Source organism: Lates calcarifer, linkage group LG17 (genome assembly GCF_001640805.2).
Source record: "Lates calcarifer isolate ASB-BC8 linkage group LG17, TLL_Latcal_v3, whole genome shotgun sequence".
NCBI lineage: Eukaryota > Metazoa > Chordata > Actinopteri > Centropomidae > Lates > Lates calcarifer.
This window is the reverse complement of record NC_066849.1, coordinates 12,046,458-12,067,938: the sequence shown is the minus strand read 5'-3', so window position 1 is coordinate 12,067,938 and position 21,481 is coordinate 12,046,458. Positions and strand designations below refer to the sequence as shown.

The following is a 21,481-nucleotide window of genomic DNA, read 5'->3' as shown; positions in this document are numbered from 1 at the left end:
AGTTTAGTTTCACCCCTTCAGTTGATCAGAACAGAACAAGCTAAGCTAAGTTGATCATGACTCTCAATGACCCTTATTGCCATTGTACTGAAATACAACTCTAATGTGATGTACAAATCAAAACAAACACTGAGGACCTATATACTGATTTTTATTATTTGTCAACATGTTTTAACTTCAGTTTGACTCTAACGATTGAGTTTTATCTGAATAATATCTGTGTTTGTCTTTTGACCGGTTCAAATTTTACTGTCCATGACATCCGATGATGTTTTCCAGATGGGGACAGAGAGTGTGGTTTGTGAGCTGATGTCATTATTGATGATGGGGGTTTTCCTGAGGCAGCTGGTAACATACTGTACATACTGAGAGCAGGTCTTTCTCTGTGATTTTTAAATCCATGTAGGAACCTTTGAAGCAGGTGACAGTCACTGGTAGTCACAGCATACTGTGATGCATCCGCTCAGGATGTTTCAACAGTGCAGCTGTACAACTTGGTCAGGACTGTTTAGACCACATCTACTTCTTACCCTTAACTTTCTGGACACTCCCACTGTATTCTTAATTCAAATATCAAAATATACAATAATATAATAAATATAATTCTAAGACCCAATGTATATATTCAAGATTCAAGATTCAATCTAATCATCAGTATGCATCATACTGTATAACAAAATAACAGATTACAGAAGTGTGAATAAATAAATAATCAAGTCATAAAAATAAAACTATTCTCATGGTGGAGTGTGGGGGATGAATTCAGTAATCTCAAAGCCTGAGGTCAGAAACTGCTCTCAAGTCTTTTGGTGAAGAGGCTGTGGAAGAAAAAGGGGGGGGGGGTCACCTCAATGATTTGGCGGTTTGATTCACCAGCTGCAGAGCTGTCCTGTGCTGTGCACATATCATGCCAGTTTGTGATGTTTCCAGTTAGGATGCTTTCTGGTGCTCCTCTGTAACAGTTGTCAAGAACTTGGCGCAGGAGTTTAGTCTTCCTCATTTTCCTTAAGAAGTTCAATCATTTCTTCACCAGGGTGGAGAAGTGTGATGACCATGACAGGCTCTCTGTGATGTTGATTCCCAGTAACCTAACCCTGTTCACCTGCTCACCACTGATGTAGACAGTGGTGTGTACCTATCATATTAGATTTAATGGGACTGGATTCCATTTGACTGGATTATATTAGTTTTCAGCTGTATTAGTTTGTCCACTCTTATCACACAAGTTCCCTACTCACTTCTCTGGACACTAGATCATATCACATTAGATTAGATCAAATTAAACTAGATCAGATCAGACTAGGGTAGATTAAATTTATTTCTGTTTGTTTAGATTGTATTATATTGGACAATACACACTACAAATCTTTTCTATGCTTATCATTTCCTTTTTTAAATAAATTGTTAACCCTCCTCCACCCCCCCTCATCGGAGGACAAATAACTTTATTCTAAATCACTATTATTAATTATTATACATAATAACTATATTAGCCCTTTCTTAACTATTTTAACCCCTGGTTTATATATCTGCTCTTGAACACTGTTATACAAATAAAATCAGCCAGGCTGCATGTGAATGGTCCATGTGGAACCTTACTTCAGTTACTTGTAGTATGCTTCTCTCCTGCATGTTTCTCATTACTTTTTTTTTTAACATTAGTTTTAACCCACCTCCACCCCCCCTCATCGGAGGACAAAAACTTTATTCTAAATGACTATTATTATATATAAAATAACTATATTAGCCTTTTTTAAGGCTAATACCTCTTTTCTTCTTCTAACTAACCTTTAGTTTAGACTTGCTTTTTTCTGAGTAGTAATTTGTTTGTGTTTTGGTCTTACTTGTTTTTTCTGTCTCCTCTCTTTAGTTTTTTGTTCTTTTATTATTTAACACTTTGTGATATCTGGGCCTGAACACTGCTATATAAATAAAACCATAATGGTCCATGTGGAACCTTACTTCAGCTATTTGCATTACTTTTTTTTTAAATTAAATTTTAACCCGCCACCACCCCCCCTCATCGGAGGACAAATAACTTTATTCTAAATGACTATTATTATTATTATTATTATTATTATTATTATATATAATGAGTGTATATTAGCCTTTTTTAAATCCTCTTTTTTTCCTCTAACTACTTTAACCTCTGGTTTAAACTTATAATTTGTTCTGTTTTTGTTTTGGTCTTTTTTGTCTTTTCTCTCTCGTCTGTTTTGTTTTCTGTTCTTTTATTGTTAAACACTTTGTGATGTCTGTTCCTGAACACTGCTATATAAATAAAACCAGCCTGGCTGCATATTAATTGTCCATGTGGAACCTTACTTCATTTATTTGAATTACTTTTTTTTTAACCCGCCACCACCCCCCCTCATCGGAGGACAAATAACTTTATTCTGTATTACAGTTAATGTTTTAGAAACTATTTTAATTATCTTAAGACGTTTAATTTAAATATTAAGTAAATATTAAATAGCAAATAATAAAGATTATTGATTATATTGCTAATGGTTGGTTACTATTAATCATACTAATTACTAATTATTAATGTTACAAATATTAATAATAATGCATTGGATTCAATTGGAAATTCAATTAAATAACACAGTTTTGTTAAATTGGATTATATTAAATTAGCCTGCCTAATATTACTGTTATAATCTATCCTTCTTATTTTTCTAATTTACATTTATATAAAGTAAAATTTGCATTTTAAAGAACAGCCATGTTCAGGTCACCATACCCCTCGAAGAATCCAGTAACTATCCGTACGAGGAGACCAGCTTTCTTCTCACCGTCCTCATCTGCCTCCTCATGATCCCTCTTCTCTCTCCTCTTCTCCCTCTTGCGCTTTATCCTCTCCTCCATCTTCTGCTGTTTCTTCAGCAGCTTCCTCCTCTTGCCCTGTTGCCTCCAGGTCCGGATCTCCTTCATCTCAGGACTGTCGTCTGAAACAAACAGAAAATCAAAGTGTGAAAATGAGAAACTTGTGAATCTGACATCTTAATAAAAACGCACAAAGTGACCACTGGACTATGTGAAGCAACACATACATGTATGAAATACACTGTAACAGTATATAAGCTGAGTTTCTTACCACCAGCACCGATGGCCACCTCCTTCTTGTGGGTCTTCGAGATGGCCTTGGCGAGTTGGTCCCTCTGGTGCTCCAGGTACCGGATCTTCAGGTTTGAGACGAGGCCCCTCTTTGGATGAGCTGCAGTCCTTCCTGTCTCCTCCTCCTCTTGGTCTTCCTCATTCTCCTCCTCCCTCTCCTGCCTCTCTCTCTCCTGCCTCTCCTCTCCTCCCTCTCCTGCCTCTCTCTCTCCTCCCTCTCCCTCTCTCTCTCTCTCCTGCCTCTCCTCTCCTGCCTCTCCTCTCTCCTCCCTCTCCTCTCTCTCCTGTCTCTCCCTCTCCTCCCTCTCCTGTCTCCTTCTTTCTCCTCCTCCTCCTCCTCTTCTCCATCCTCTCCTGTCTCTCTCTCTCCTCCCTCTCTCTCTCTCTCTCTCCTGCCTCTCCTTCTCCTCCCTCTCCCTCCTCTCTCTCCTGTCTCTCCCTCTCCTCCCTCTCCTGTCTCCTTCTTTCCTCCCTCCTCCTCCTCCTCTTCTCCATCCTCTCCTGTCTCTCTCTCTCCTCCCTCTCCTGTCTCTCTCTCTCTCCCTCTCCTCTCCTCTCTCTCCTCTCCTTCTCCTCTCTCTCTCTCTCTGTCTCTCCCTCTCCTCCCTCTCCTGTCTCCTTCTTTCCTCCCTCCTCCTCCTCCTCTTCTCCATCCTCTCCTGTCTCTCTCTCTCCTCTCTCTCCTCCCTCTCCCTCTCCTCTCTCTCCTGCCTCTCCTTCTCCTCCCTCTCTCTCTCCTGTCTCTCCCTCTCCTCCCTCTCCTGTCTCTTTCTTTCTTCCCTCCTCCTCCTCTTCTCCATCCTCTCCTGTCTCTCCCTCTCCTCCTGCTCCTCCCTCTCTCTCTCCTCCCTCTCCTCCTGCTCCTGTCTCTCTCTCTCCTCCCTCTCCCTCTCCTCCTGTCTCTTTCTTTCCTCCCTCCTCCTCCTCCTCTTCTCCATCCTCTCCTCCCTCTCTCTCTCCTCCTGCTCCTGCCTCTCCCTCTCCTCCCACCTCCTCATCCTCTCCTCTCTCTCTCTCCTCCTGCTCCTAGCTCTCTCTTTCCTCCCCCCTCCTCCTCTTCTCTACCCCCTGCTGCTGTCTTTCAACTTACCCCTGCTCCTCTCTCTCTCTCTCTCCTCCTGCTCCTGTCTTTCTCTCTCTCCTTTACAGTCCTCCTCGGTCTTTTGCTCTCCTCCTTGCTCTGTTTTTCGCTCTCTCTCTGTCCACTTGTGTTGTTCTTGCTCTGTCGCTTGCTTTGTTCTCACTTGTCAGTATTCTGAAAGATAAATTAGTAATATTACAAAAATGTCTTTAATCAAATGCAAAATAAATTTCAAGTAGACTTTAAAAATGTATCTCTTATTAGGCCATCTACATATTTCCCATCACAATGCAGCTTCATTTACAGTTTCACAGGATTACAATACAGAGAACCCTCATTACGTTTTAGACAACAAGAGTGACATAGCAAAGAGACTACTACAAGATTTGTAACATTAAATGCGTTAGTATCTCTTCAGTAGTCCAATGTGGAGTACATATGTGGAGTATATATAAACAACCATTCACACCTGCGGGCAATTTAGAGTCACATAAGTCACCTAAGCTACATGTCTTTGGCCTGTGGGAGGAAGCAGGAATACCCGGAGAGAACCCACGCAGGCACAGAGAGAACATACGGGCATGCGGCTACACAAACACGCCCCGGGTGAACCGGGGTTCGAACATGGAACTTTGGACCATGGAGCCACGCTGGGCTCAAAAGATGCACATTCCGGTCAAATAATTAAAAAATGCGATCAACCACCCATTATTCATCAAAAATCATATCCAAATAAATGTTTTCATGAACAGAAAAGAATGAAAATTTGACTCTAAAATTACTTTTCGTCATTAGTTGCAGCTCTATTAAAAGATTCTGAGACCTTCAAAACTTTTACACTTGCACACTTTGCATTTTCAGTATTTAACATTTACAGTCCACACACAAACCCAAGTGCCCCCCAATATGCCCAACGTTCAACGTTCAGCACCTGCATCGAAGCTAGCCAACAACTACCGAGCTGTTTCAATAAACTACAATTAACATCAAGCCCCCTCGTAAGTAAAATCTCAACCGTTACTAAAAAACAATGTTGTCACTGTAATGTTTCAGTGGCACATAGTAGTGTGTTGCTCAATACTGTAAACAAAAAATAATGCAGTGAAAATAATAAGGCCATAAAAATATTTATGACACAATGTATTTTCCCAACGAAAATGGTTAGCCAAGACGCTGATGCTAATGCTAGCAAACAAAGCTAATTAAGCTAGGTTAACCAAGCCTGGAACGGAGTTTAGGATTTAAGTTGACTTACCTCCAAAGATCTTGGTGAAAGGGGCGATTCGAAGTTCTGCGACTGTATTTATACTGCACCAACATTCTAGAATGCAGTTGTTATGTTGTTATGGGGACCAGAACCCCCCCCCCCCTTTTTTTTGGAAGTATTTTATTTAATTTTACTCAGTTTTATTCAATTTTATTTTCCTAAACGTTTTGTTTGTAGATACGATTCGTATTCACTGGTCTGTAAATTTAAAAATGTGCACAGGCGTGAGAGGAGCAATTGGATGCTGTGCAAATGGATGATTTTGTTATCATTATTTTATTCTTCTTCTTTTTTTTTTTTTTTTTTTTTTTTTTTTTTTTTTTTTTTACTTTTTGGTGATCTACTCCTGCATGTTTGTGCACTCGTGTTAAGAAAAACAACAATAAATACAAATTGTGAGTAGCCTATAATATAGCCTGTATATAAACATATAAGGATTTTGATGGCGACCAGATTGTTCAAAATTGTTTAAAAAATTTAAGATTAGATTTTAAGATTCCTCCGACATGTTTTAATGTATAAAAACACAACGATTTATGTGTAACATTAAATTACTTACTCAAGTAAAAATTCTGAATCTATAGATAAAAAAGAACAAGAAAGCACAGGGAAGGTAACATGGTGTTGTTTCTTAAGAGTGAAACTGCTAATGTACCTTCAGAGTGCTTTATTTTAAGTTTAATCATCACATATTTAAACAAGAGTACGAAGTGTGTCATAGCAAAATATTAGCCTGACCCCTGTAAATAAATACTTGAATATGGGCATGTTATGTGGGCTTATTGATTTTATGGGTAAATTAAAAAGTAAATAAATCAAAGTTGTTGAATGCTTTCAGCATTCACACTTGTTACTATTCCTGCTTCAACATACTGCAGGATATGGCATGGATGCCCACAGGAGCAGATATAGTTGTTAACAAATACATTAATAAACACTTACATCCGCATATCTGCATTATAGTCTGTTATAAACTATTTATTACGTGGTTATATACTGATTTTAAATGATAAATATGGGGACTTAGTATTTAAAGTTAGTGTGAATGCTGTTCAGCAGCAATTACTACTTACACATTAGGGAATTATAAAAGCTCAGAATACCACTATTGTGCTGTTTGAGTAGCTGATGTGGTTTCCTGCCACTAGGTGGTGCTGTAGTATATAAATGAGAAACTCTTTTCTTATAGTTGGGTATGGACTGATTTGACAATCATGCACTATATGATCCAAATCACTGACATTGTCAATGGAGTGAAATTACTTGAGATTAATGTTGGAATTAAATTAGGGAATGAAAACATAAACAACATGACATTTTCTGATAAAACAGACAAGGATTCATGAAGGCTCTTATGTAGTTTTTGACATCTTACTGAGAACATGTACCGTAAATTAAGGCAGAGATGACCAGGATACAGAGAGATTTCCATGTTAAAAAGGCTTCTGGCAGGAGTCCAACCCACAACAGCATGCAGCTTGCCCAGACCTTTGAACCAGCAGGACATCAGTGAAGCCATAACATGCAAAGTTCAGAGTGAGAAGTGAAGCAAAGGAAGGAGGAACTGCACAGGAGAAAAGCAGAAATAGAAAAGATGTCTATGCCCATTGGTGGGTGAATAAAATGGATGTTGAAATCAAGCTCTGCAGTCTGCTGTACAGTAAGTCATAATAATGTGCTATGAAAGAAAAGACTACAGCCATGGAAACTGATACATTGTATAAAGTGCTTTATTAGCTCAGTCACATAACAACATTACAGGCTTTGTGTAGATACATTGTGTAGTCATAGACATAAGTGAAATACAGTATTGTGGCCATCACATTGGTTAGATAGTTCATAATCCTCATCTCTACCAACCATTAGTACATGACAAAGGTATGACAGCCATTTCACTAACTATGACATAATGTGTTTAGGAAATTGCCCCCTCTGTGCCCAGAAACTGGGTAAAAGTGAATCTGACAGATCTGTATGTTTCCACTTGTAAAACAAGTTTGACCAGCGTCTGCATTTTTTCTCTCCCCCAACTTCCTCGTCATATTCCTGATAAAAGATCTGCATCAGATGCTACAGTCTGCTATACGTCTCCTGTATTCAAAGCACCTTTGAATACAGAATGAATGACATTTACTGTGTCATTTCTGATTTACATATGCTGCATAAAACTTCCTCTTCCAGTCCTCTCATACTTACTACATTACAAAAAGCCTAACCAGTGCAGGAGTTAGCTTCAGCTAGAGGCCCATTACATCTGTTGCATTATGTCTTTTTATGTAACAGTGTTTATCTGTATTGCCTCTGTTCAAAAAAACAAACAAATAAATAAAAAAATAAAGCTTTCATAAGTCACTGGCACAATGACTGTAACATATGGACAGCAGGTTAATCTATTTATAGGATTTTATAGACTAAACTTTGTATAAAAAGGAGTAACTGGATTAAATTATGCGTATTCATAACAACATTCAAGCAAGCTTTGATTCAGGTGTGTAAAGGAAAAGGAGAGGCAGTTTGCACAATGTATTCTGCAAGCTCTCTTAAGTTTAAAGCAATAGTTTGACATTTCAGGAGATACATATCTTCAGCAGTTACCTTAGCTTTCTCTGCTGGGACCACTAACTTCCTGGAGCCCTGATGAAGGGTGAAACTGCCCCATCATTAAACTTTTTGGAAGTTTCAATATTCATTGTGTAGTCTACCTCTCATTTTTCATTAAATGCTGCTTTTATGCCCTGCGCTTGTATCCACTTGGGGTTGGGTGTGCCCATTATACGCTATCGTCGGTTTGACGCATGTAGCATAGTTTCACACAATCCACTCAATTCCACAATCCAGTGATCAGTCCATCTGTATATTATTTTTTTTTAGGGGGCAGTTGTGTATCAGTAGCCTGGAGCAAAGGGAGGAGGAGGCAGGTACTCTTGAGGTAACGCTCCATCAGTCAGCGTCACATCAGAATGAGAGTAGGAAAATGGCGCACCATTGAAGGTCTGCTCCCCCGTGATCTCCTGGTACTCGCTCTCAATGTTTGCCTCCACATTAATCTCCGTGTACGTATGCTCCTGCGACGTGCTTCTCTTCTTTTGGAATTTCTTCCTGAGGTTCTTCAGGTTGGTGACAACCGACGGCTTCACTTCAGTGTTCTTTACAGGCTGGGTGTTGCCACTGAACTGGTGTTCAGTGGCTGTGGGTGTGGAGGGACCCTCAGGTGCAGAGACTGTCCTGATACAAGCTTGGTTCTGTTTCAGAGGAGGCACACAAGTCCGAGCAGGGACTTCTGGAGGCTGGTTGGATGGAGGGTTGTCGGCTGTGTATCTCTTCCTGGTCGATGGCACAGGCTTGAGGTCATAAATGTGAAACACAGGGCATAGAAATTTATTAAATCTTAAGTCTTGAAATCTAAAGTATACCTCTCATTGATTAAGTAATCATGACTAAGTAATCACTCTAAGTTAAAGTACATCCAAAAACTCTACTTCATCGAGACTGTGTAGATGTGATTTGATCAGATTTGCATCAGGGACAATCCTACAACTCTCATCAGATTTTGATTTAAAGATTGCTAAATCTCGATTTGTGTTAAAAGTACACGGCATGACCTTTCGCCTGCCTCGCCTTTTATTTTAAGAACAGTCTGGTTCATTATTATTACCATGGTTGGAGGTGGGGAGGTGATGTCTGAAAATTCTTCTTTCAAACATGGGTAAAGTCTGTTTGGCTGGCTGTTTGGAGACGGGACTGTAGAGTCAAGCAGGTCGTTTGGTCGATAAGGAAGAGCAGGTGGGATAATCTCTTCTTGCATCACTGGGTGTCTCCTGTTGAGTTGTGGGGATTTGTTCTGTGGAAAACTGGCGTTTGGTTTCGGTTGTCTTTGGGGAAACAGAAGTTCTGCGTAGTCTGTCTTGTCATTGGATGACTTAAATAGGATTAGACAGCAAGAGAAAGAGAGACAGAACATGACCCATGTAATTATTGCTTTCTTTTTGCATGGCGTACCGGAGGTGAGAAAATAAGCCAATATTGTGGTATTGGAAAGTAAAGGAGACTCTGTTTCAACTCTAAATGCATGCAAAGTAAATGTGTAAAAGCAAATATGAACAGTGAATGCAATAAGTAAAATAAAACAAATCGTAATCATAATGTATTGAATGGCTGTTAACAGTTGCAGGCACCTGTGTACACACAGGATAATAGGCATTTCCTCACCTGTCCACAAGCGACAGTCAGCACCTCACTGAAAGGCATGATGGGAGTTCTTCGATGAAAGTCGACAAGGTCCTGCAGAAACCGGTGACGCCTGTTCTCACCTACGATGACGTAATTGCCGTCCTCCAATGCATCAATCATGAAATGTCTGCAGCGGTCGTCGGCACTGAGGGGGTCAAGTCAAAGTCAAAGTCAGCTTTATTGTCAATTCTGTCATATGTACGCACATACAGAGGATTGAAATTTTGTTGCTTCTAGACCCATGGTGCCACATGGTGAAAGTAAAAGTAGAAAAAAGGATATTAAAAACATATTTAGAGAGAAATAATACAAACATAGAAATAAAAATAACACATCTACAATACAACAACAGGTCAATAAATATAAGACTAAGGCACATAACAGATTAAAGTGACATGGCGTGATGTTGTGCAAATGGAGCAGTCAAATGCTGTGTAATGTGGCTGGGTCAATGCACAAAAGTGAAAAGGAGGGGGTTTTGAATGGTTTGACTGAGTGTGTACAAAAAAAGCTCCTTTAATCCTGCAAACACTCACCGATAGGACAGAGTGTAGCCAATCCTGGTCTCACTGACTCTGATGAGGAAGTAACCAGGAGGCTTCGGCATGAGCAGTTCCTCTGCCATCCTGCGCAAATAATTAACACGCTCAAGTTACCAGAGACAAAGGCTCCTTTTACATATCAACTTTCATCTGTAAATGATTTGGCAAATTTATACAGGTGGTGTTGTGTATAAACTGCAGCTGGAGTCAGTTTTCTGTGATAGTCACTGTGGAAATTAATTTAAATTTAAAAAGAAGCAGCTTACCTTTAAACACATTACACATCATACTCATCTGTTGACTAAAATGGTCTGATAAACACTGCACTTTACAATCTGATGGAGTAGACAATGTCTAGTAATAGTCCATATATATTATTACACAGAGGTATGACTGTGTAAACTGGGTGTGGAGGAAGGAATGAAATTATTAAGGCTATAAATATGCTGTTTTAAAGTACCGGTATTACAAGGGTAGTCCACCATTTAAGAGGCTACCGTGATGACATTGAAGAGAAAAAGTGAATATTTGTGCTTGTAGTTAATAATGTAAACAAGAGCATAAGTGACGCCATGGTCCAATTTTCCTTGTTTGCTTTGTTTAAAAGAAATGCAAGAACAGTAGAGGATATCTCTGTTGTTATATGAAGTGCTTTATGTTTCCCTTTCTGTGATTTAGATTTTTTTTTAGCATCAATTTAACGAGTGGGCTACATGCTACATGTGTTGTTGGAGTTTGAGAAAAAAATTTGCGAAGTTGTCAAGAACTTCCTAAAAGATTTTATTACTTCCTGAAAATTTGACATTTTGGAGATTCACGTTTTTTTCTTGTTTAGACATCATTTAGATTATTTTAACTTATTTTTGTTTATTATTACTCTTATACTGTATTGGTCCTACATGTTATGTAAGTCCTACATAACATAAAGTCATACATACACATACAGTTTTTGATACGACATTGAGCATAAAAATTCAGTAGAGAAAAAATATGAACACATCTTATAAACATAAAATGCTGACATTAAAAAAACAAAAACAAAATTCTGTTAAATTCTCCTTACTTCCTGGTAATGATCCCATGAAACCATTCTGGGATTATACCGTTCCTGATCACAGACCGGAGCTGGGACTGTGTGAACCAGGTGAAAGCGTCATGCTGTCCCTGTAACGACTGACTCCAATCCATCATTCTGGGAAACAGTTCATTTAATCCTCAGTTGTGTCTGTGGGAAAAATCACTGAGCACAAATTCCGGCAAATGCATAATTTACAGCTGACACACAGCTGAGTCCACGTGTAAGGTACTTGTACACAGATTACATACAGTACATACCACATGCCACATACAGATACATGAGCAGATAAATGAAATGTTATCAGTGACACAGTCTAGTCTAATGTGTGACTGATAACCAGCACATTATGCGTTCAAATTTAAAAGATTTCAAATCTCTATAACTTTTTCATATTCACAATCGGTCTCGCAGCTACAGATAATGCCACTGAGCCACTGTCAGGTGAAGTCTGCTCTGTGATGTACTGTGAACACTGTTCCTCAGTTGTACTGAGAGATACAGCCCACAATGAATTCTTTGTGTTTTTCATTATGAATATGTTACAGATTATCTCAATTCAAACATCATAAAGACAATTTACAAAAATGTAGCCTTGACTGGTTGTTGATGCTAACTGCATTATTTGGGTTATTATCACATGTTGAAATACTTTTTAATTTTTGAAGAAGCCAAACTTAGTTTGAGCACTTAATTCAGTAAAATGAAAATGGTTTTGTAAATAAAACTCAGTGATCATGATTTCTAAATAAAACATAGCTCACAGAAAATATCACTCACCTTGTCTGGCAGCTCCGTGATAAAATGACGGAGCAGAGCTCACTCACCTGACAACACTTGTTTGGGGGCGGAGGCAAAATCTTAACCAAGCAGTGGCTATTACACTGCCCCACATATTTAGACAGAAAGCCATATAAACAGCCAAACAAAGAGTGTCTATAGTGCAGGTAAACAATTATCCTACTGTCCTTTGTAGAACCAGACGTGGTGAATATCTATGAGAGAGTGTAGCCTATCCAGATTAAATGAGAGGCTTCAGTCCTGCCCTCTGCAGTCGTTGCATAACATTACATTTATTCAAGTATTGGTCAAAGTACAGAGGTGTGAGGTTTGGTGAGTGGTTTAAATTCAACAAGAGCAGTTAACTTTATTTGCCAGCTGTTAAGCTTTAGACCAGTGACAGATCTGTATTATAATGCAAATAGTACACATATAAAGGCCAAATGGTTGCCATGAATAGGCCACCTCAAACTCTCATACACATTTTTTGTGTGTCATTTTATTGTCAGAGACACTGGAATAGACACACTATAATGAGCATCTGAAGAATTTAATGCAATCCAATAGCCCTGTGAAAAAACATGCTATCTTTGTAATATTGTTCTTAAAATCTTTGTTTAATAAGGTTCAAAAACAGAAAGGGAAGAGGCCTTTCTCAAACTCACACATTAATACCCGGAAGTTAGAACAACCACAGTCCTCTGAGGGAGTGGCAAGAGCTGGACTTTTAACTCTTGCACAGGTGACCCTGCGTCTCTAACATTTAGGCCACCACTGCATCCTGAATATTCGGATACCATTATGATATAATGCAGTGCAACACAGCAACACCACAAACTAAAAATCAATTATCATCAGTAAAATATATTTCTGTTTTCATCTATGATGTTGTGACAAAATCGGCTGGTTGTCTGATAATTTAATAACATGTTAATACTGGACAAAGGTGTTCATGTACAAACACAGCTCTGACCTCCACCTGCTGTTCTAGTCAAGAACACAAGACAGGAACTATCTTGACAATGAAGTTCATGTTCTTTGGTGCCATTATTGTTGCTGACAAATTAACTGTTTGATGAACTGATTCATCAGACTTTCCTAGTAAAGCTAAATAAAGGTCATAGTCTCCCTGGCATGACTTTCCTCCACATCAGTGTGAGAAGCAGAAGTAATGACCTCCAGTGCAAATGTTTTTGTGGGGCCCTTCTCTATTTACACACAAACATCCCACATAGATAGTCAGTTGATTGGGATATTTAAGGTAACCAGCTGGCAGTCAGTGAACACACCTTTACTACATGAGAGTGTGTAAGAATATATTTAGTTGGAAGAGATGTTAAAAGATGAGATGACATTTTTTCCCCTAAGTATATTCCCACTGCCCCAGAAATACTTCTCTCAAAACGCCCTCTAGTGAGGATGTGGTTACTTGTGTTTTACCTGGCAGTGCCTGATCATCTTTGCAGCACCTCTGAGCCAAATGAATGTTGAATGTCACAGGCCAAAAATAAAGATGCAACAAAGCTGTAGCAGATAAAAAAACAACAATAAAACATTGTAAAATCACAGACTACAGAGGACCAGACATGACTCTATTCTATGATTAATTCAAACAGAATATAATATGAAATCTACTTTCCTTTTTAAATTAAATGGTCTTTTACCAAGTCTTCTGATGTGGTCACAGAATCCTGACTGACTAATCTGTTAGGACATCTTGTTTGGTTGGTAATGATAAGTATTCATAGAATGAACAGGCGTACTCACCTAACTTGTCTGGCAACAGAGTGTCTTGATGTTTATCCAGAAATAATGAGAGGTTAGGCCTACTGAATGCCAGCATTACTTTCACACTGAAAGCAAAATATAACACAAGTAATCCCACTAAATGAAAATAAATCCTGAGGTAAAACAGAATTTAAATCTTTCATCATGATCTTTATTGCATTTGAATTGCTCAATTAGTTGGTTTTTTTTTTAATCAATCCATTGTTCAAATTCAATAACCAATTTGAAAAAAAAAAAAAAAAAAAAAAAACACTTTTTTTTAAAATACCATTTTATGATCTCAAGTGTATATTTCCTAGAAGCTCAACTTTGGTCCTCCATACATCATGGCTGGTTGAGAAATGTTTAGAAACCTTCACAAAGTCCTTCTGAATAGAATTTTCATGTTAATATAAAGTGGAATTTGGATGAAAAGTGGCAAATGCTGCTTGATTACATTTTTTGTTTCTAAGTAAAATCCATTAATAAAACATGTTTAAATTAACCTCCCTGATATTGTATTACATATTTAATATACATGAGTCTCCACCAACAAAATGGTGCAAATATAATAAGTTGACTAAACATTTTTTAAGAATCTCATTTTTAATAAATCATCAAAAGTACACTTATCTACAAAAGGTGTAGATCAATAAGATTTATGAAACTACAGTACAATCATTGTAGATCTTATTTACAATTGCTGAATTATTTAATTTATTCCCCATGAAATCCATCAATAATCAGCAATGAAATTTAAATTTAGTTAAGGACTGCTGAAGATATGTTGACTGACAACTGGTAGATTTAAAATGGGAGAGAATTACAAATGACTCCAATCAAAAGAGGAACTGAGCTCATTTTACAGACCAAATTTAAGCCAAACTTAAGTTCAAAACTGCATTTTTTGGAAGAGCCAGTTGAAGAAAAATAGTGCTGAGCCATCAAAAGATGACAAGGAAGATTTAAATCCACAGGTTAACATTTATGCAGTTACAGACTCTTTTCAGCAGAACTGACTTCTGAGGAGATTTTTAACCAGCTTTCAATTAATTTCCAAGCCTGAACATCTTAATCCAAGCAAACACAATACAATTTGGAGTGACAGCAGAAAATAAAACCATAAGGATGCTATGCACATTTCTAATCTCAAATAAAGCTTGTCAAGTCAAATGTGCAAAGCTTTTTGTGGCTTTCTACGCACCCACAATGCATAGTTAAGACTGCCTTAAGAGGACATGGGATATCTAGAAAGAGGTGGAGGAGGGGAGGGCATAAGAGAAAAAGACTGGGTGAATATGGGGTAAGGGGCATCTGGGGTTCCCAAAAGCATCGACAGGGATGCAAATGTATAAAAAGTTGGAAAAATACCAATGAATGGGAATGTTGTTGGGAATAACATCTTCAAATCACAGGCCATGTCAGTGCTCAGATGTTTTTAGGAATCCCAGACACAGGGAAAAGTTGTGCATGAATATTCTTTGCTTTCAGTTAAGACTTGCAACAAACATAGTCAACAAATGTCAAGAACTTCTTTTTTTTTTTACAGAAAGAACAAGAAAAGTGCATAATCAATAAGAACATAAAAGGGCACTTTGTCATTTGGTGCTATGTTTTGTTTCACTCCATAAATACTGCTACAGCACAGCCCCTATCCAAGGCCCAGAAAAAACAGTTGTGTACATGTTCCCCCCATTGGAACTGACAACTGGAGGAAGTATGAATGTATAAAACAATGATTTTATCATCGCTCTGATTCCATTGCTGTGTAACTGCATTGCCTCCAGGTGTTAAGAGTTAGGTATTGCTAGTCCAACTGTACAAGTGCATCGAATAATTGTCTTCCTCAACCCTACACACATCTCGCTTTTCCAAAGAATAGATTGCAATACCGAAAATGAGGAAAGCAACTACAAAAGGAATCTGTGTGCCCTTAAGACAAGCATACATTGTCAAGAACCCAGCCGTACTGCAACCATGTGAATACTTAAGACAAAACTAAATCTGGGCTCTAAAACACTACATTGCACATTAAAGTGTTCACAAGAGGAATGAATGGAATGTTTCAGCCTAAGAAATCAACAGAAAGACATGAGTAGAAAAGGTGGACAGAGGACATGTAAACTCCAATGTTGATATGACGAGTAAAATGCACTGGCACTACTGTTTCATATGGTGAATCATAATTAATGATACATATTTACATGTTGCTTTTACCTAATGTGGATATATAGAAATCTGGGCCAACCGGTCCATACACACACGTAGTATAATACTTCAAAAAAACTGCACTCAACTGGGATTGTACTCTAATCACCTTGGATACAGTAGGTCGCATTATTCGACAGATTACGTATATAAAATTAGAAAGCCCATTGGACTGGTAAGCATACTCTGGAAGTATAACTTGGGCTGTTTTTGGAGATAAGGATTGAATAAATAAGACTTCGCCAAGTGACAACAGGTATTGTAAAGATAATGACTACAAGGCAATTACTTAGAAAAAGCAGTTTGATCACCTTTAGTGTCTCACAAGGAGGCAGTCTTTAAAAGTCAATAAAATTTAAGGAATTAAGTTGAAACCAGAGATTTAAGGAGCAACTATGAAAAAAAAAAAAAGAAATGAGGTTTAGCATGTAACAGAGGCCACAGAAGTTAGATCCACAGGGGCCAGTGGAAGACTGGTAAACCTTGGTAGCAAAAAACTTTTGTTGTTCCTAGTAGACAAGCACAGGACAAACCAAAAAGAGGAGGAAGGAAGACAAGTGGAGGAGGATAAAAGAGAGAAATCAGAGTGTGCTCTGTCCAGTTCTGTCCAGTGGGGGACACAGTTAAGGCGATGGTGGATGCCAATGCTCCCATCTCCTCACAGGAGCGTGCAGCGGAAGAAACTGCTCTTCTTGGGCTGTTCTGTAATCTTTACTCCTTGACTGCTGCCCTGCGGGTTGTTGCCCTCCTAAAATGCAAAACAAACCACAAACATGAGAACATCGAAAACACCAGTATATTACACTACACAGATAACACGCAATGTATTTAAGTTAAATTAAGTTTGCGGTTTTCTACATTCTTACCAGCTTCTTGTCCATTTTTGCTTTGATGTCTCTGGCGAGGGTTAAGAAGGCCTGAAGACAAAAACATGTAAACCAGATTAATGGCAGTGACTCTAGGTGGGATCAGCAGATCTGGACAAGGAGGACTGTGGGTTTAAAACAAGGCAATGAAACCAGAGGAAATTTGGTGCTTAATTATAAATAACTGTAAACCAAAGGAAAAAAAATGACACAGTAAGCACACAATCTATGGGTCTGCAGTAAACAAATTATGTAGTTACAATTAAATAGTGGCTATAATTGAATTGTTTAATACAATTACTCTCTTGTGTGTTACATGTGAACTCCAGGAATGCTTGCTGATTAACTGATTGTAGTTATCAGCTAACATGGTTCCTTTAAGAAACAATAAGCATCATAAAGAAATATACTGTTCCTCTCTGGCAGTGTATTGAGGTCACCTATTTTATTTTAGTTTCTAGTCTACACCTTCTGTGTCTTTACAGGAATTGTTAAATATAGATACTTCATTTCCCTTCTATGCAAACTCTATTCTTGCTAAACACGTAAACAACGATGACCAAAGTCTCAACTCTTATGAACAATACTTTCAACAACCTATGAACAATAACAGAAAAAGTGTGAACTCACGTTCTCGACATTGATGTTCGCTTTTGCACTGGTCTCCATGAACTTGATACCATACTCCAGCGCCAGCTGACAGAACAAAGACAGAATCAGTGTCAGTAAAGATAATAAATATGCATTCCAATTTCTAATGTACTTATTTGTCAAATGTATCACCCACCTTCTCTCCTCTTTCTTTGGACACCTGTCGCTTGTCATTGACATCACATTTGTTCCCAAGGACCATCCTCTCCACATCTGCTGAGGCATGCTGTGGATGAGAAATTAGTGTGGTGAACAGACAAGAAAATCGACATACTCTTCCATGCATACTCTAAGTATCAATATCAAAATAAAACAAACTCACACATGCACACAGAATCAGAATCAGACTTTATTGCCAAGTTAAGTTTGCACATACAAGGAATTTGTCTTGGTATATAGGTGCTAAAGGACAGTTATAGTAAAAGAAAAGAGCGAAGATCAACAACTATAATTACAAAGAACATAAATATACATAATTAAAAAGTAAAGTATAAAGTGTAGAGTGCAAAAATGTTAGAAGGTGGCAGTGATTGTCTGGATGTGCGTTAATGTAATGCATAGATGTACGTTAATGTAACATGTAGTGGGGGGTGGGGGGATTATAGTCTGTGACAGTCTGCGTGTGTGTGTTGGGCAGGGGCGGATAGATCTTGTTGAGAAAAGGTAAATAGCAATACTTGTACAAAAGCAAGAATATAAATAGGTGAATTTATGTAAAATACTTACCTCTTCTATATTCCGTATCCAGTTCTTGATGTTGTCAAAGGACTTCTCATTGGTAATGTCATACACTAACATGATGCCCTGAAGAGGAAAAGGAGAAGACTTGAGACGACTGAGCAGCCAGCAGACAACACTGAAGTCATTCCTTTCTAATTCTCATTAGTTCATAGACACAGACTTGGAAATTAAGTATCTAATGTGGTTTTCTGCTGTTCTTGTCAACATTTTTTAGTGAGGGATCACATGACTGCAAAGCCTCAAGTGAGAGCACAACACTTAAATACCAATGGCAACAAGCATCAATCAGATTTCTGAAGTAAAAGAGACAAACACAGGTATCCAGCTAAACTTGAACTAAAGGAGAGGCTAACAAAAATACTACAATAATGCACTGAGTGCACCACTGATTTCCAACATGTGTAAGAAATGAACAACAATGCTGGGTGTGGCTCTGGTGAAGGTTTCAGCAGAAGTGTTCACACAGGAGCGGAGCGCCACAAAGATGATCAGTGCTAATATATGGTTTGCAAGGCTGGCGATGAAACTTACCATGGCTCCTCTGTAGTAGGCTGTTGTGATGGTCCTGAACCTCTCCTGTCCTGCTGTATCCCTACACAGAAAACATGCTTTTTAACTTTGCCTTTTAGAAACTGTCCAAAGTGATCCGCACCACCCTGCCCAAAGCACCACCATTAACTCATAATTTAGAGAATAGTCAAAAAAACAAACAGCTAAGTTCAAAAATAATGATAATAATTAGAATAAATAGGACCAACTCCCTTAATTCTCTCATTTTCAAGCTGTGTATGGCTGGACTGCAAATTAGACACCACTACTTCCTAGAGTCAGTGATGTTTTGTTAAAAAAATAACAAAACCTTCAACTGAGGACAACAAGTACAGAACTTGCTGGATGCAGCCACAGGGCACAGCTGTTATTGGTAAAGACATGGCTGTAATGCAAACTGCTCTTTAAACCACAATGTTTCATCCTCCCATCTACAAATAGTAGAAACACATATACACAGCTTAGATACGCCAGCCCAGAGTGACATGTTTAGAGTAAACTCCTTCGACAGCATTAGGCTATTTGTTTTATCTCTGGTGTTTTCTTGTGCATGGGCTAACATATGGCATGCTACTGCTGCATTGAAATCACAGAAATAAACCAGATGGTGATCTTCTCATCTAATTTTTAGGAAGACAGCAAGTGAGCAAATTCCCTAAAACATTCCCTAAATATAGCAGTGTTAGCTGAAGATACACTGACACAAAAGTTGCCGCATCAGTGCTTTTTGAAATTTACTAGTAAGAGCAGGTATTTTTTCTATATCTATAAATATCTATATCTATAAATACGAGGCAAACCACAATTTTGCAGGTGTTGTCTAGGGAGGTCACAAAAGTGGTACAGTTTTAAACACAGGAAACCTAACCTCGTCTACTAGCAGTGTGAAATAGATCATCATATTGTGGATGACAAAACCAGATATTAACCAGGATTGTAGTTATTAATCCTAAATGTTGTATAGCTACTAAAACATTTAAAGTTCCTAACATGCTAATGAGTATTCAATAAATACTGGGATTAAACTCAGTTCTGGTGATATCGTGTCATCTTTGAGTTTACAACATGCACAGTCGACACAGCTGCAGTTATCGTCCTGTTGTACAACAGTCATAAAGTACACATTCAGTTGCCAGCTTATTAGGTAAATCCAGCTAAAATTAATGAAGTGTAATACATTGATACAATGATGAATTACACCCTATCATATAATGTTACAACATTTATACTGTTGATAAGGTGTTGATTTACCTTAATTTACCTTAATTTTTGGTGGCTATAGTCTGTGCTGTTAAACTGGGAGGGGTTTCTAACATGTTATCCACCCAGTTTATAAAGGAGAGACTAATTAATAGAATTACCTCCCAATGTAAAGCAATTTCTCTTAGTAATCTTCATGAAGGCAGGAATGACAACAAGCCTGTTAAGTTAGACAGCACTGGTTTTGGCTAGGTGTATCTAATAAACTGACAACTGAGACAATTGTCCTCCATCTGTCTGTCTGTGTGTGTGTGTGGTCAAGCTGTGAAATGAAAGCATTTTGGGATCTTCTTACCATATCTGTAGTTTGATTTTCTTCCCATCTAATTCTATTGTTCTGATCTTGAAGTCAATACCTGAAGAAAAACAAAACGAAAACACGTTATTTACCCAACTTCAGTACAACAAAAGCTGAGGGTGATGTGGTGCCAAGTTTCACTCAGCATCCAGAGTAATGAATGTATCTTTAGATGTACACAGTGGTTGTCGTGTACATTAACACTTTATGTAATGTTGGCTGGGAGGGTGCGAAGTACAGGCAACTGGTCATCTGAGAAAAAGACGCTGCCCATTGACGTTAGCTCACTGACAGACTTTGTAGCTCGTCAGCTCAGCTTGTGACAGTTAATGTATATCTAATTTTCACGTAAAAGTTTAGGTGGTGTACACATCTACAAAGATCATACATTCAGGTGCTTTCCATGCACCACTACTGGATAAAATATGACTGAAAAAGCCCCTATAACAAGCCGGCTGAGCTGCTTCCTGACTAGCCACTAGCACAACATGAATGCTAGCCAGAAAAGTTAGCAACAAATTAGCACGACGGGATGGGCTGTTCCTGTGCCACTTTTCGGACCAAGACAATTTCGCTAAATACGACTTTCACTCACCTATAGTTGAGATAAACGTTGAGTTGAAGGCATCTTCTGAAAATCTGAATAGCACGCAGGTCTTTCCGACGCCGGAATCGCCGATTAAAAGTAGTTTAAACAAGTAATCGTAAGTCTTCGCCATGTTATTAGCTAGCTTACTACTGCGGATATCCCGCCCGGTGTGGAGACAGTGACGTCACTGCGGTGAGCTGCCGTGTGGTCAAATCAGCTGCCACTCTTCTCTGTCGTCGTGGCTCCGGAAGTCTGCTGCTCCCCAGCTGTGAGTGCTCGTTTTGATGTCGAGGCGGTTTTACGGGCGGTGTTGCTAAGTGATGGGACAAAATATTTCATCTTATCAGTGACACTTACATCATCAATGCACCCAGGCCAGGCTGAAGTCTGCTTCACTTTTGTAGCTTGGGGGGCAGTTATACACTGAGTCTATTACACCCCGACAATGTCAGACTGGTAT

The 21,481-nt window shown here is 38.5% G+C and overlaps 2 protein-coding genes across 3 annotated transcripts; both read right to left on the bottom strand.

Moving 5' to 3' along the window:
- Nucleotides 1–7,179: 7,179 nt before the first annotated feature.
- hsh2d (hematopoietic SH2 domain containing) lies at nucleotides 7,180–12,297 on the bottom strand. Of its 2 annotated transcripts, none has more exons than XM_018673384.2 (6): nucleotides 12,093–12,297; nucleotides 11,301–11,429; nucleotides 10,232–10,321; nucleotides 9,675–9,840; nucleotides 9,121–9,384; nucleotides 7,180–8,806 (listed from the first exon to the last, which is right to left on the bottom strand). In XM_018673384.2, exons 2-6 carry the CDS (start codon nucleotides 11,426–11,428, stop codon nucleotides 8,351–8,353), a joined length of 1,104 nt encoding a protein of 367 aa, XP_018528900.1. In that variant the 5' UTR covers nucleotide 11,429; nucleotides 12,093–12,297; the 3' UTR covers nucleotides 7,180–8,350. The 2 variants fall into 2 exon arrangements, with proteins under 2 accessions (XP_018528900.1, XP_050933290.1); XM_051077333.1 differs by having other exon boundaries at nucleotides 11,301–11,462; nucleotides 12,093–12,296.
- A 1,712-nt stretch (nucleotides 12,298–14,009) lies between these two features.
- On the bottom strand, nucleotides 14,010–21,218 carry LOC108881393 (ras-related protein Rab-8A). The gene is made up of 8 exons (XM_018673389.2): nucleotides 21,028–21,218; nucleotides 20,430–20,490; nucleotides 18,857–18,917; nucleotides 18,311–18,388; nucleotides 17,721–17,810; nucleotides 17,564–17,629; nucleotides 16,934–16,984; nucleotides 14,010–16,815 (listed from the first exon to the last, which is right to left on the bottom strand). The coding sequence occupies exons 1-8, from the start codon at nucleotides 21,149–21,151 to the stop codon at nucleotides 16,726–16,728; spliced, it is 621 nt and encodes a 206-aa protein (XP_018528905.1). The 5' UTR covers nucleotides 21,152–21,218; the 3' UTR covers nucleotides 14,010–16,725.
- Nucleotides 21,219–21,481: the final 263 nt, after the last annotated feature.